This window comes from Medicago truncatula, unplaced genomic scaffold, assembly GCF_003473485.1.
Source record: "Medicago truncatula cultivar Jemalong A17 unplaced genomic scaffold, MtrunA17r5.0-ANR MtrunA17Chr0c01, whole genome shotgun sequence".
In the NCBI taxonomy this organism is placed as follows: Eukaryota; Viridiplantae; Streptophyta; class Magnoliopsida; order Fabales; family Fabaceae; genus Medicago; species Medicago truncatula.
This window is the reverse complement of record NW_024340360.1, coordinates 224,089-241,047: the sequence shown is the minus strand read 5'-3', so window position 1 is coordinate 241,047 and position 16,959 is coordinate 224,089. Positions and strand designations below refer to the sequence as shown.

Here is a 16,959-nt window from a genome sequence, read left to right as displayed (position 1 = left end):
GCGAATAAAGCAATTATTCAAGAAATAGACGCTACGTCGTCATACAAAATTCAAATTCAATATGCATGCATAAAAATATCAACAGTCGCAGCGGATATAAACCATATAATTCAACAGCATACATGTCATGATATCAATAATACATCAACATAAATGATCTCCAAATTCCAACAATGGGTAAATCTCCAACATGAATAAATAATCCAAACAAATAATCTAGACAAACAAACAGACGCCTAGATCAGAGCCTATTCTAGACCCTACTACAACGATATCGGAGATAGCTCCCGATATCCAACCAAGAATCAAATCAACTCACTGGAGCAACTAATCATGCACAACATCTACCCATCCATACAGACAGGTAGGCGGTCAAAACCACTGGGTAAGTATTATGTAACACCCCGTTTTCCCAACATAAAAATTTCATTTAATTAATCAGAGTAATTCACGTAAACCGAATGTCACACTTCTTTTCTTAAAATCATAAACGGAATAATTAATTAATTATCCTTCAAAATTCAATAACATAATATTTAATACTTCGCAGCGGAATTTATTCAAACATATAAAATAGTCTTTGCACGAAGGCTTCATCAAAAACATCTCATAAAAATCCAATTAACAACTTAATCATGTAAGTTCATAAGCAATACGTAAGGAATAGAAAAGCATGCAACAAAGTTCTCATTCCGTTACGTATCAGATCACCTATAGACACACGTGAGAGATAATCCACTCACGACAGCAATCTAACAGCAACTTAAACTCGATCACCTGCAAGTTACTCATACGAAGAGCAACATTTCCAAGCAGAAGGGGTGAGATTTCACAAACAATAATATTAAGCATATAATTCATCAAATGCATTTAACTTAAACTTCATCTATTAGTAATAATAATTCTTCATGTAATACTCCTTAATAACTCAACCAACTTCTAATCATCATTAACTTCATATTCATCACATTATAAACATTATCATATAGCACTTAATAACCAAATCATAACCAACATAGATCATCACATCATAAATATCATCTTTTAACACACAACATAATCGTCATCTCACAATAACATAAACAACAACATATTCATCATCTTATAATGATATAAACAACAACATAATCATCATCTTATAATAACATAAGCAACAACATATTCGTCATCTCATAATAACATAAGCAACAACATATTCATCATCTTATAATAATATAAACAACAACATAATCATCATCTTATAATAACATAAGCAACAACATATTCATCATCTTATAATAATATAAACAACAACATAATCATCATCTCATAATAACATAATTCATCATCTTATATAACATAAGCAACAACATAATCGTTAACATTCTATGGTTTGTCATCAACAACAACTTCAACGATTCGACGATGACAACGTAAACCTGTCAATACAACTACGTGAGAGTACACCACCTCTTATAAAACAACGACATCAGAGTACATTACCTCTTATAAAACAAGGACGTACGAGTACACCACCTCATATAAAACAACAACGTAAGATTACACCACCTCTTATAGAACAACAACGTAAGAGTACACCACCTCTTATAAAACAACGACGTAAGAACTTAGACAACATTAACAACTTAAGACTCCAATAGTTTGGAACACTTTTGAAAGACAACTTACAACTTTACAGCTTAGACCAACACCTGCATCTTGATCAATATGCAACAGCAACAGAAACAGTACAAACAATTCACAACATAACAATATTAATGAAAAGCATCAACAACTTAAACATCGTACATTTTTCACATAAGGCATATAAATATTTCACATAACCAACAACAGCAACATAGACAATACATAAAACAGTTCATGATATAACAATATCAAAGCAAATCAATAACATCTCAAACATCATATATAATTCATGTAATGCATATACATTTATATCACATTATTAACAACATCAAATCATATTATAACAGCTTCACAGATCATCAGTAATATTATATTCAACCTCCATTCCTACCCCAAGGATCAACTCATAATATCTCGTGCGACAAAGATCGCAAAACCCTAAACAAGGTATTATGTCTTACAGGAGCTCGCGAGGCGAGAAACATTACTTGCTATGGCGAGTTCAGAAAATTGACTATTTGTAACGCCCTAGTCATTATTTAATTATTTCTGATTTATTTAGAGTCTTTTATATGATTTTAAATAATTATTGTTGATGTTGTGGTGTGATGTATTTTATTAAATGATTTATTTGATTATTTAATAGAATCTGTGGAGATATAGATTTATTTTAGAGTGATGGGTCTGTTTTAGAATTAAAGAGAATTAAAGGGAGTTAATGAATAAGTGGGAGGTTATGTTTTACTGAGTTATTAGAAAATAGAACCAAGAGTTAGAGAAACAGTTTTTCAGGTAGAAACAAGAGTTTTGGGAGAAAAGTCAAGAGAAGCTAAAGAGCCAATAAGAGGAGTCCGATTTCTGTAGAGCTGTTCGTCGAAATTAAGGTAAGGGTGAGGCTAACATTTAGTAATCATAGTGTATAAATTCTGAATTTGTGATTTAACATGTTGTTGTTCTTAGGTTGGATAATTGGGAATTAGGTTTTGAGAATTGTAATTAGTTGTTAATTAAATAGAAAATCCATATTATTTGTGTACATATGGTGTTATGATTATAGGTTATTCATAGTCTAATGTTCCAATCAGTTTTGGGGTTGGGTTAATGAAAATTGGGATTTTATGTTTGAAAAGTTGGTGTCCAACGTTTTGCAAATACGAGATCATGTGAGTTTTGGGAAATCGATTTTTGGTGGTTGAAACTTGAGTTTTTCGGTAGATTATGATAGAGCTAAGTCTCAGGAGCGTGTAGGCGAAAATGGCATCGAAAACGGGTTAACGGTTTGGGTTTTATGCGCGAAAATGTGAAGGTTGAAAATCTGATGTTGTCTGTCAAACCATGATCGTGCCACGAATCGGGACCAACTTGCCACGATGCAGTCATCCAATAAACCTTAAAAATGCAATTTTCTTCACTCCAAATGCTTCCAAACTTATTCCTAAGTGTAGGGACTTTATCCTAACCATCTAGAGATGTTTTTAGGTATCAAATAACCTTGTATAAAGGGGCTAATGAGTTCATGAGTTGGTCTTTGGGGTAGGAATGGAAGTTGTTTATAAAGATATAGCCTTTCAGTGAATCTAAACTAATATAATTGATGTTGTTGGTTAACTTAAGCTATTTATATAATATGTGGAAAATGTATGAGATAGAAAATATCGTTGTTATTATTAATATTGCTATGTTGCAAGTTGTTTATTGATGAGTCATTTATTATCTATTTTAATATGTTATTTACTTTCGTTTTAATTAGGTTTAAGTTTATTTGATATTAATATTATTTCCTTTTTTGAACTATTTTACTACAATTGCATATTGTTATATTTCAGGAAAGAATATTTGATAGATTGAGTCTTGGAGCAAAAGAAAGGGGTTTTGGAGCTGATTTGGTACGAAAATACGAAGATTCGGAGACAAAAGTATATCTCCCTCAAGTCAGAAACTTGGCACGGCCCGTGCTAGGCTTGGCACGGTCGTGCCACACTCCAGAACTACTTTTGCTGCTTTTGCTTAGATTTTAAGCTACTCTGTTTTAGTTTACTTGTGGAGCATTCTAGTGATTGCTTAGATTTTAAGTGGAATGTAAACTATAAATAGAGTAGCTAGCCATCACAAATATTCATCTTTTGTTCTCGGAAATAATAAGTGACAATTGTTTCTTTGAATAAAAGTTCACCTTTACTTTCTTGTTATTTACTTTTATGTTTTCTCTCTTCTTCTCTATGTCTACAATGAACGTTAGTGAGTAGACTTCTTCTTGTCTTGGGATTGTTGGATAAGTCTAAATGAATAAACCTGATTCGCTAGAGATGCAGAGAGTCGATCCAAATGTTTAGTGAAGAATCCGCAGAGAAATCTGAAGCGTAAAAGATTCTACGAGAAAGTTCAAATTTAGTTTAGAATTCTCATTTTCATTTAGACAAACTTAAATATCACAATGCTTATTCTCATATCAGATCATGTTGTACTAATCAAGAAAAAAAGCAGAAAAAGGAAAAAAATTCAAGTTATAAAGGTGGGCATTTCATATCATAATTTCACCCAACAATGGAAGATTATGATCCAAGCCTCATGCAAATCCAAGTTCTAGGTCATTATATCATATACATTCATCGTTTATATAACATTAAAGATAAGAAAAGCAACAACAATAAAATAATTGTGAGTTCTAAAAGGGTATCTTCAAATGTATGACATGGAGAAAGCTTCATTTCTGAAATGTCTTAGCTTAAAATGATAATCTCAAACTATTCAAAATCCAATTAGTATGCAGTGATGATAACATCTACACATAATGCATTATCATATAATCATCCAAATTGCATAAGCAGTATAAAAGTTTACTGATGTCTAGGTTTTGTTATTTATAATTTACTTACGTTTCTCAAACTACCAATAGTTGCTGGCAAGGATGTTAACGAATTCCCAGAGATGGATAAGCGTCCAAGCCTTACTAACTGGCCCACACACTGTAAGTTAGTACAAGAAAGAGGGACGGTAACGTCTCTTTCAAATCATATACTATTGTCTTAAAGAAGAGAATTACATTCATCTGGCAAGGAAGTAATTCGATTTCCATCAAGGTTCAAGAGTTTAAGAGAATGGAGTTTCCCCAAGTTCACTGGAAGTCTATCAATGAGGTTATCCGCTAATATCTGCGATGTTAGTGAAACTTCATTATGCAATATTATTTTTCATCGATCGTTAGCAATTTCAGTACACCACTGAAAAAAATAGTAATGCAGCCATTACCAACATTCTACCATGAAAAAAAAAAAATGAATGATAGCATTGTGCTTAGATCCATAAGATGTGTCCAAAAAGCATGACTTTCAAAATGAATAAATAAAATTTAATGGTTCCACTTGAATCAATGAGTAACTAAACTTCAAAACGTAAGATAAAATGTATAGTGTTTAAGAAATGAATGCTGGAAGGATAAAGTAAAATCTTAGGTTTTTGTCTTGGGATTGTTGGATAAGTGTAAATGACATAATGCTAATCAAACCAAGCTTTAAACCTTAATCTTATGTAACCCTAATCTCTAATCTAAATTCACCGTTTTAACATGAATTAACCATTATCAAACTGTGGAAACGAAAGTGGAGGGTTTGATAATTGTTAATCCATCATCTCAAATATCAATTCATAAAACGAAAGTGGAGCTTTGATATTCGAACAAGTGAATTTAGACAAAGATTGTAAAGGTAGCGAAATAGTCTTTACAATCTTTGAGACATATAGTTTCGAACTTCAAGGATTCTAAATTGTGATCAAGTCAGCGAAATAGGCTTGGTTGCTAGAGGAACAAAAGAGAAACTTTCTTTAGAAGTTAGTGTTGTGAATTCGTTGAGAAAACTACACCAATAAAACTTGATGCGTGGAGCAAATTAATACCAAGTAATCAAATCAAGCGGGTAGCAAATAATCCAAACAAAAATAGCAAGAGATGATAGATAGAGAGAGAGAGAGAGAGAGAGAGAGAGAGAGGAAGAACACAAGGTATTTGTTTACCCAGTTCGGTCTAATGATCACCTAGTCTGGGGGAGAGAGCAGCTCTCCGATCCACTATAATGAATGAGTTTCTTTACAAAGAGATAATGAGTTTCAAGAATCGGTCTTCAAACCTAATTCTACCCAAGTCCCAGCCTCTTCCTGTGACCAAGAGACTCAATCCTAATAGTGTTTTGTTCAAGGTGAATCAAAACAATCCCAACCCTAGAGTTGTTGCCAAGAGAGATTCTCTATAAACCCTAGTTTGTATGTTGTTCTAAACCTTGTTTTTCTACACACTTTTATCATCTGATACAAGGCTGTATTTATAGTGGAAAGTAAACCCTTAAAAAACTGAAACAAATCTAACTGAAAATACGTTTTATTTTTATCTTCAGCGTGACCATCAAGGCGCGATGAGTCTTCATCGTGGCACGAAATTTCCAGTGTCTTCCCAGGAATCTTGCTTCAACCATCGTGGCGCGATGCTTCTCCATCGTGGCACGTGTTAGCCGATATTTGTGAAAATACTATCATTTAATGTGGTCAAGGGTTTGACCTAAAAGAGGTGGAATTAGCTTTGTGAAGGAATCCATCGAAAATATATATATGTATATCTTCAGCAGGAATCGAAGAAGCCGTTTTAGTTCGATGGAAGTTATCGAAGCGCCTTCAGACTTTGTGGATAAGATCAAGCAGTTATCGAACGGCTAGTTTCGATTTTGAATCGAATAGATATGATTAGGTAGTTATAGGATTATCTGTATAAATAGTAGTTTTTCTTAGGAAAAACAGGTCACAATTCAATCATACTAAAAACTTACACTCAATACTGTCCGTATGGAAGCGACAAACGAGTCACAAGTTGCAAAGTATGAATCTGTGTACCAACTTTCATTAAGTCTTTACAAATTCAATACAGTTCTTTAAACACTTTTTCAATTTAAGTCTTTTTATTAAGTCTTTTCGAAGTATTTTCTTCTATTGTCATTCTTTACAGAATTTCGATTGGATTCAACACGGATTGGATTCAGTTCTTTACTTTTTGTTCTTGTCTTTTACTTTATCAAAAATACTTTACGAACAAGTATTACGTTTATATTCAAACAACAAAATCACAATATGCTCCTAAGATTTACTGGTTGATCTTGCAAGTAAACATCATTGAAACCAGCGATTGTTTACCAAAAATCAGTGTAAACAAATTGGCACGCCCAGTGGGACCTTTTGTGCTTTTAACTTTGAATAATTTTTCAATTCTGAAATTTTTTGTTGGTCTGCATTGTGTATGCATTTAAGGAATAACAAATTACTTCCTGAAATGACGCGTCCTTCTATCGTTTCTGGCACAGCGGCATCGAACGCTACTTCCACTTCAGGAACAACGACCAATCAAACAATTCCGACGGGGTCTACGCAACCTAGCCAGAATAGTAACATGGCTCATGTATTGCAGCCTGTAGATACCCCAGCGAATACGTCGAATACGGTGGCCAATACTACTTCAAGAAGCAGCCCAGCGGTTACAACAGCCGCTCAAACTAGCCAGGCTGCAGGAAATATGTTTTCTCAAAATTTTCTTAATTTGGGAAACAATGGGAGAGGACCCTATGGGATGCCAACCTCTTCGACTCAAACTTCACATACAAATACGACCATACCACCATTGTCTAACCAAGGAGAGAATGTCCCGTTTGGTAGATCCCAGCAGACTTATTCCATTTGGTTCGCCTCAACAATCGTTGACCAATGCATCGATGAATGCGTTATGGCAAACCATGGCAGATACTAATCACGATATGGTCAATATGGTGACTCAACAAGTCACGAAGGTCATCAATCCTTTAATCAAAGAAACCAATAATAGTTATCAAGCCTTATCACAACAAATGGGGCGAATAGCGGATTTGCTAGGTGCACCACAAGTGCGCGTCACGCCGGTTGTGCGAAATACGAATGCCCGGCCAAGAGAAGCACTTGTCGAAGAACAGGCAAACCAAACGCTCGAAAATCAGGCGCAAGAAGCGCAGCCTGAGATACCAGAGGAACCCGCTAGGATTCCTATTATGGTAAACAGAAACCAGAATGCAGACCAAGTGGTCATGCAGGCCCGTCGAAATAATTACGAGGGCCAAAATAACATAGCTAACATAATCGAGGCATTGCTGGCCCAAAATGGTTTCAATACTGGATTACACCGTCCAAATTTCGTCTCAGCGTTATCCGAATTCGTATTAGAAACGGAAATGCCCAGAAATCACAAGGTCCCCAAATTCACCAAATTTGCTGGGGAAACGAATGAGTCCACTGTCGAACATGTTGCTCGATATATTATGGAGGCCGGTGACTTGGCAAACAATGAGAATTTAAAATTGAAATATTTTCCAAGTTCTCTGACAAAGAATGCATTCACATGGTTCACAACATTGCCTCCACACTCCATAGTTAGTTGGAATCAATTAGAGAAGGCTTTTCATGAGCAGTTTTACATGGGCCAATCTAAGATTAGTTTGAAAGAATTGGCCAGTGTTAGACGAAAAACGCATGAGTCGATAGATGATTACTTGAACAGATTTCGACTCCTTAAAGCCCGATGTTTCACCGCCGTGCCAGAACACGAATTGGTCGAAATGGCTGCAGGTGGTTTAGATTATTCTGTTCGAAAGAAATTAGATACACAATATCTTAGGGACGTGGCGCAATTAGCAGATAGGGTTCGCCAAGTCGAAAGACTCAAGGTTGAAAAAGCCAGAACAAATAGGTTCCCTAAAAAAGAGAAAGTTGCTTATATCGATACTGGGGATAGTGAGCCAGAATTCGGTTGGGGTTCAGATTCTGTAGAAGATAACGAAATAAATCTTGCAGAATTAAAAGATGGGCCGCCTTACACTTGCAAATTATTGAGGCCATCAAATGGGAAAAACGCAGAAGAACCCAAAAATGATAAATATCCCCCAAAAACTTATACTTTTGATGTGTCTAAATGTGAAGAAATATTTGATCTTCTAGTTTCTGATGGCATAATTTTAGTGTCGGACAATATGAAACTCCCTCCTCTAGATCAGAGGAAGAAAAGGGGTTTTTGCAAATTTCATGGTTTTTTGGGCCATAACTTATCCCGTTGCACTCGTTTCAGGGATTCTGTGCAGAAGGCTCTCGATGAAGGAAGACTGAAATTCAGAGTAAAAGCTAAAACAACAACTAAGCTTGATGTCGAATCTTCCAAAAAGGCCGATTCCATGTACGCTGAAGTGGTTGGTATAAACATGGTGGATGTTGCAGAGCCAAGCGACGGCAAATTGTTATCGGTAAAAGCTTTACCTGATGATACTGAAATGGTTACTGAAGACCATGTTCGAAATACCAGCCTGGTTACTGAGGACCAACTCCAGAAGAATGTAGAAAGGGCATATCCTAAAGCCGAAGAAGATCTAGTTGATTTTCTGAACCGCTGCAAAATTTCAAACACCAACGCCATGCTTTGTCCAAGGTGTAGCGCAGTCTTCGATAAAGAGGCCGCTAGAGCCATAGAAGGCGCTCAGCCACAGACAAAGTGGAAAGGGAAAAAGAAAGATAACCGCCCTAAATTTAATTTCAACAAAAGGGGTATCCCGTATAAAGACCATGCTGCTGGAAATTCTCAAAAGAGAAATTGGAGAGGAACTTTCAATCCATCTGCAAACTCCCCCACTGATACTTGGGTCTTTTCAGGAGGAAGAAAATCTGGCTATTCTGCACCTCCATCCAAATGGGTGAAAAGAAAGGTTCCTGCTCCTCGACTTGATGTGCCAGAATTTCCTACCAGGTATTCTTATAATAATAATTACAAAGGTAAGCAACCTATGACACGAACTCAATGGCGTAGATATCAGCGCCAGAAAAAAGCAACGGCATTACAAGACATCACCGATGTTGATAAAACAGAGGGTAAGCAGAAGGCTGTGTTCGAAATGGTTAAGAAACCAGCAACAGAGAGAATCTCGCCCCCATTGTCAATTTTGAAGAAAGATCATCCCAAAGAGGATGAAGAAATGACCTCGAATTTCACTGGATCTGACCCTAGTCTCGACATAGTGTGCAATGTGGTTTCTATCCTACCGGTGGAATACGACGTTTAGTCAGAAATTAACGAAGTTGAAAGTGATTTCGTCGATGAAATGGCAACTCACAAGCCACTATGCTATTATGTCATGAATAATGGTTGTGTAGAAGAGCAACATGCAGTCTTTGAAAAACCAGACACTTCAATGAAGTTGCATCTCAAGCCTTTATTTATTCAGGCCAAGATCAATGGCGTGGGGGTAAATAAAGTGTTAGTGGATGGTGGAGCTACAGTCAACCTACTCCCTCAATCATTCCTGGGAAAGATTGGACTCTATGATTCTGACTTGAAGCCTCATAATGTCATTCTCACTAACTATGAAGGCACTTCAGGAAATTCTTTGGGCGCCATCGAATTGGAATTAGTAGTGGGCAGCACAAGAAGGATAACAACGTTTATGGTAGTCCCATCAAAAGCAAACTTCAATGTACTGCTGGGTAGAGAATGGATACATGGTGTGGGTGCAGTCCCCTCTACGGTGCATCAAAGGATCGCCATATGGAAAGAAGATGGGCTAGTTGAGAACGTTGAAGCAGATCAAAGCTATTTCTTGGCTGAAGTAAACACTATTACCAAGAAAAATTTCGATAAGCAGCTGGCACATATAGCCCCAGTCATATCTCCAGGACCCAAAAAGATAACTTCGAGTGATGAAATGTACTCAATGAAATTACAACCAGAAGCGGGGTTTGTGTGGGAGAAAGAATTTAGAGACCATGACTTTGTAATGGTCAGTCAACAGGAAGCTCGGGTGGAGAATGAAAATTTGCTCGAAACTAGAGCCCAAGCATACAAAAAGGTTGCTGATAGCCTTGTTCCTAACATTTCTGAGTATGCTACCCCACCAACTAGGGGGGTGTAAAAAATTGAAATGATGTCTGAGCCCAATATTTGGGAGAAAATTACGGCCTACTTGGCCGAAAACGAATTTCAAACGGCCAAAGAGGCCGAATGTTTGAAACAAGAGGAGATTGAGAAGCTCGAAGACGGATCGACAGACGTTGATGTCGAAGACCAGAAATTGGATTGCATTTATGATGATGAACCGTTAGGCTTCGAAGAGGATCCTATGGGATCCACTACAAAAATGAAAGCGCAAGATCCCCTCGAAGAGATTGACTTGGGAGATGGTACGGTCAAAAGACCTACTTATGTAAGTGCCAAAATCCCTGAAAGATTCAAAGATCAAATTGCAGAGCTACTAAAAGAATACAAAGATTGCTTTGCATGGGATTACGACGAAATGCCTGGTTTGAAACGGGAAGTGGTGGAATTAAAATTACCAATTCGACCAGACAAAAAGCCAGTCAAACAGATTCCTCGTAGGTTCGCTCCACAAATCCTACCAAAGATCAAAGAAGAGATCGATCGATTGCTGAAATGCGGCTTTATCAGGCCTGCAAGGTATGTAGATTGGCTAGCAAATGTAGTTCCAGTTAAAAAGAAAAATGGAACCATAAGGGTATGCATAGATTTTAGAGATCTAAATCTCGCTACCCCTAAAGACAAATACCCAATGCCGGTAGCAGAAATGCTAGTAGATTCAGCGGCGAGTTTCGATTACTTGAGTATGCTAGATGGATACTCTGGTTACAATCAAATCTTTATTGCAGAAGAGGATATCGCTAAGACCGCATTTCGATGCCCAGGGGCGTTAGGATGTTATGAATGGATAGTGATGCCATTCGGTCTAAAAAATGCTGGTGCTACATACCAGAGAGCGATGAATTTAATGTTTCATGACTTCATAGAGAATTTTATGCAGGTTTACATAGATGACATTGTAGTGAAATCTTCTTCGGAAGAGAGACACTTGGAACATTTACGCCGATCATTCGAAAGGATGAGGCAATATGGATTGAAAATGAATCCTTTAAAGTGTGCATTTGGGGTTTGTGCAGGTGATTTCTTAGGGTTCGTCGTGCATAAAAAGGGAATCGAGATCAACCAGAACAAAACCAAGGCAATAATCGAGACCAAAGCTCCTTCTACAAAGAAAGAGTTGCAGTCTCTACTAGGAAAGATCAACTTTCTCCGAAGGTTCATATCAAACCTAAGTGGCAAGACACAAGTTTTCTCACCACTACTCCGACTAAAGAAAGATGATGTTTTCAAATGGTGACCAGAACACCAAAAAGCTTTCGATGAAATCAAGTCATATTTGGTAAACCCTCCGGTTCTTTCTCCTTTGTTGAAAGGTAGAAGAATGAAGTTATATATAGCAACGTCAGATGGCACCATAGGAAGTATGTTAGCACAAGAGGATGAATATGGCACAGAAAGGGCCATTTATTATTTAAGTCGAGTACTTAATGAGGTTGAAACAAGATATCATCCTAGTGAAAAACTTTGTTTGTGTTTGTTCTTCTCATGTACAAAACTTAAGCATTATATAAAGCCTTTTGACGTTTATGTTTATTCCCATTTTGATATCATTAAGCATATGTTGTCGAAACCAATTCTACATAACAGAGTCGGGAAATGGGCCTTGGCACTGACAGAATATTCATTGACTTATCAATCATTAAAAGCTGTCAAAGGCCAAATTGTGGCCGATTTTATTGTTGATCATTCAGTAAGCGAGGTTTTGATAACCGAAATAGACAACCATCCATGGAATTTATATTTCGATGGTTCTAGTCATAAAAATGGTACTGGCGTGGGGATAGTGATAATCTCGCGCAAACACCATACATTTAGATACATGTTTCGAATAAATCAGTTTTGCTCTAACAATGAGGCTGAATATGAAGCCTTAATTACAGGTCTAGAAATTGCACTCGAACTGGGGGCAAGATACATCGAAATCATAGGAGATTCTGAACTTGTCCTTAAACAGATGACAAAAGAGTATAGGTGCGTTAAAGAAAGCTTGGTCACCTACCATGCAATAGCTAGCAGGTTGTTAAAACAATTCACCCATGTGGAAATTCGGCACGTACCTCGAATGGAGAACCAAGATGCAAATGATCTGGCACAGAGGGCCTCTGGATACAAAATACCGAAGGAACAGATGCAGGAGCCGATAGAAATCAGAAATAGGCGAAATTTGATAGAATCATTCTCTGGCAAATCGTTAACGCCAAAACTTGGGGGGACCAAAGCAGGCCAAGAGCCCATAAAAGGTACAGATTTTGTCGAAATTTTTGTCATTAACGATTTAAATGAAAATGATTGGCGAAAACCCATAGTGAAATATCTGGAAAATCCAGATGGAGCCACCTGTCGAAAAGTGAAATACAGGGCCTTGAGTTATGTAATAATGGGCAATGAATTATTCAAAAAGACTTCGGAAGGAGTTTTGTTGAAATGCCTAGGTGAAACAGGTGCGTATTTGGCTGTTTCTAATACCCACGATGGAACCTGCGGAACACACCAAGCAGGCCATAAAATGAAATGGATTTTATTTCGACAAGGTTTATATTGGCCGACTATGCTCAAAGACTGCATAGAGTTCGCAAAAGGATGCCAAGGATGCCAAAAATACGCTGGAATTCAGCGTGTCCCAGCAAGTGAGCTTCATGCGATAATCAAACCTTGGCCATTTAGAGGATGGGCTTTGGATGTGATAGGGGAAATCAAACCCACTTCATCGAAAGGATATAGATATATCTTAGTAGGAATAGATTATTTTACAAAATGGATAGAAGCAATTCCCTTAAAAGATGTTACTCAAGAGGAAGTTATAAGTTTCATCCAAAAGTTCATCATCTATAGGTTCGCTATTCCAGAAACCATAACCACAGACCAAGGATCTGTATTCACTGGTCGAAAGATGGCGAAATTTGCCGAAGATACAGGCTTTAAATTGCTAACTTCGACACCATACTATGCGCAGGCGAATGGTCAGGTTGAAGCGGCAAACAAAAACATCATTGCCATTATCAAACGAAAAATAAAGGCAAAGCCAAAGAATTGGCCTGAAATTTTAGGCGAGGCTTTGTGGGCATGTCGAACATCTCCCAAAGAATCGACAAACACTACACCTTTTAGGTTGACATTTGGTTATGATGCTGTGTTACCAGTAGAGATTTTGCTGCAATCAGTCAGAATCCAAAGGCAGTGCGAAATACCAGCTAATCATTATTGGGACATGGTCATAGACGAGTTGACCGATCTCGATGAAGAAAGATTAACAGCGTTAGAAGTCCTTGCAAGACAAAAGGAAAGGGTAGCAAAAGCATATAATAAAAAGGTAAAATCGAAGTTTTTCGCCCAAGGAGATTTGGTATGGAAAGTCATTTTACCAATGGATAAGAAAGATAAAGCTTTGGGAAAATGGTCACCCGGATGGGAAGGACCATGGCAGATATTAAGAGTCTTTTCGAACAATGCATATGAGATCGAAGAATTAAATGAAGATCGAAGGATTTTACGAATAAATGGAAAGTACTTGAAAAAGTATAAACCGACGTTACAAGAAATTAAGATCATACAAGAGTAATTCCAAAAGACAAATTCAAACATAGCATTTCATAAGGCCAACTAATGGGTGGTTTACACAAACAAGACTTAAAAATGAGCTCTAAAAGAGCGCAAAGTAAACCATTACAAAAGAAATGCTACAAACAGAAATTAGAAAATTCTAAAAGGATTTTCCTTCAATGGAAGGACCTACATAAGTTGGCCAAACCCAAAAAGGTCGAGAAACCATCGAAGCTCACTATCAAGACGGCATCTAAGGCAGAAACGCTGAAGATTGTACTGTTCATCTTCCGCAGGATGAAACCCTCGATAGTTGCGCCTTAGTCCATCTCCACGACAGTTGTGCCAGTTGTTGCAGAATCGACGACGAATTAACTGGACAAATTCAATACAGTTCTTTAAACACGTTTGCAATTTAAGTCTTTTTATTAAGTCTTTTCGAAGTATTTTCTTCTATTGTCATTCTTTACAGAATTTCGATTGGATTCAACACGGATTGGATTCAGTTCTTTACATTTTGTTCTTGTCTTTTACTTTATCAAAAATACTTTACGAACAAGTATTACGTTTATATTCAAACAACAAAAGCACAATATGCTTCTAAGATTTACTGGTTGATCTTGCAAGTAAACATCATTGAAACCAGCGATTGTTTACCAAAAATCAGTGTAAACAGCACGATACTCCAGATTTCTGATTTTAAGTTAACTCTCACAGTTAGGTCTAACATAAGGTTATAAGTTTAATAGTTTGGTTTGTGAAGGACTTGTCAATTAAATGAACCAATAATCCCAAGGCACCTCTTTTATTTTATTATTGTTATTTTCTTTTAATTATTTAATTATACAAAAATACAACTTTCAATCTTTTAAACTTTAATTCTAATCATTGTTAAAAGATAATTGAATTCATAACTCCCTGTCGAAACGATACTTTTATTACTACTTCGGTAAGACCGTGCACTTGTGGTTTTATCCCATTATTTATGTTGCTGAGTCGTATGTTGAAATACACAAATGTCGAGTCCATTTGCATACTCATAATCCGTTGGGGGATCATGCCCTGGAGTGCTTTGTCATTCACCACGTTGATATAAACGAATGCTTTAACCATTCAATTGTTGGGGGCTCATGCCCTGGAATGCTTGTCATCCACCACGTTGTGATATACCGTTGGGGACTTATGTCTTGGAATGCTTTAACCATTCAAATTGTTGGGGGCTCATGCCCCAGAATGCTCAGTCATTCAACACGTTGAAAATGGTACCACATGCATAATGCATTTGTTTTTTGTTGTCGGTTGCATTTGTAGTCATTGTTGGTTGAGTCGTTGGTGTTGTTGTTGTTGTGGAGGTTGATGTTTGTTGTTGTTGTTGTTGCTGCTGTAAATGAAGCATGAATATTATTGTTGATTAAACTGTTGTATTCGATATTGTTAAATGCTAATGATGATTTATATACCTATATTTATTGTTGTGAATCTCACCCCTTCTACTTAGAAATGTTGCCTTCTTATGGTAATTTGCAGGTGACGAAGCTTAGTAGAAATAGTGGCTCATGTGTCTAGGTGCTTTGATATGTAACGGGATGGGAATTATGTAGTTGTATATTCATTCCTTTATGTATCAAATTGTGAACCTGTAGTTGGAGTTTCATGTTGATGTTGGTTTACGTTTTAAAAATATTACGTTGAGGCCTTTGTGCCAGATTTTATGAAGTTTGTTGATATTGAATAATTTGAAAATATTCCGCTGCGAAGTATTGACATTTTATTAAAGTCGTTGAATAAATAGCTTTTTATCTATTTATGAAATTTTGAAATAGCAGTGTAGCAGGCCCGTTTTGGTGATAAACACTGATTTATTAATATATTTATGTTGTTGGGTTAACGGGGTGTTACACTATTCGCCTTGGCGAGTACACTGCTCGCCTTGGCGAACAAGAAATGGGTGCTCCCGGGAACTTGACATTTTTCACCCAAAAATCCCATTTTTAAATTCCCCATGTTCAATCTCAATCTAAAAACTTGTCTAATCATTATTATACATATTCAGGCACTCAAAATCATCTAATGTTCAACTTAAGGACTTAGTTCTCAAAATCAGGTTGACTCACTGGTCACACTCGCTATGGCGAGTGAACTTCTCGTTATGGCGAGCTGCAGCATGCAACTCGTGAGGCGAATGAAACTTGCTCGCGAGGCGAGCGATGAAGATCATCACTCGCTATGGCGAGGATCATCACTCGGGAGGCGAGCGATGAATGTTGGCTCGGGCAGAATTGCAGTTTTCACGAAAATTCACCTAATCACATGGTTTAAACATTAAAACTGGTTCTTGTAATCATCCTATGGATTATCTAAAGTCTGTAAACACTTTCTACATCAATCTAACACTTTTTCATCATCTAATCATCAATTCCTCACTTTTAACCTAGTTCTCCAATTCTCAAAACTAAACCTCCAACATGTTAAATCTAATTTCAGATTCACATACTCAAGATTATTGAAGGTTAGTCCCACCCTTACCTTAAGAAAATCGATCAGCAGCTCTCTCTTGGTTCTTCTCTCCTCTTGTTCTACCTTTTCGCCAAAACTGGTTGTACGTGAAAATAATTCTAAACCTAGTTTCTCCTTTTTATCACTTCCCATCTTTTTTTTCTTATTTCCTTTAATTCCACAAAACTCTCTAAATTCACAAAACAGCCCCTATCTCAAAATTTATTCTATTTTCAAATCTTATTCTATTAAATACTAAAATAAGCCACTTAATAAATCACATAATCATATAAATATATTCTAACCCTATTAAAACAATC

General features: G+C 36.7%; 1 protein-coding gene across 1 annotated transcript; it reads left to right on the top strand.

The window, feature by feature from the left end:
* Positions 1–11,966: 11,966 nt before the first annotated feature.
* On the top strand, positions 11,967–14,162 carry LOC120577824 (uncharacterized). The gene has a single exon (XM_039829716.1). It carries the CDS (start codon positions 11,967–11,969, stop codon positions 14,160–14,162), a length of 2,196 nt encoding a protein of 731 aa, XP_039685650.1.
* Positions 14,163–16,959: the final 2,797 nt, after the last annotated feature.

What these genes read in the sequence shown, in the direction of transcription:
- LOC120577824 (XM_039829716.1), top strand. Translation starts at nt 11,967, where the DNA reads ATGTTAGCACAAGAGGATGAATATGGCACAGAAAGGGCCATTTATTAT.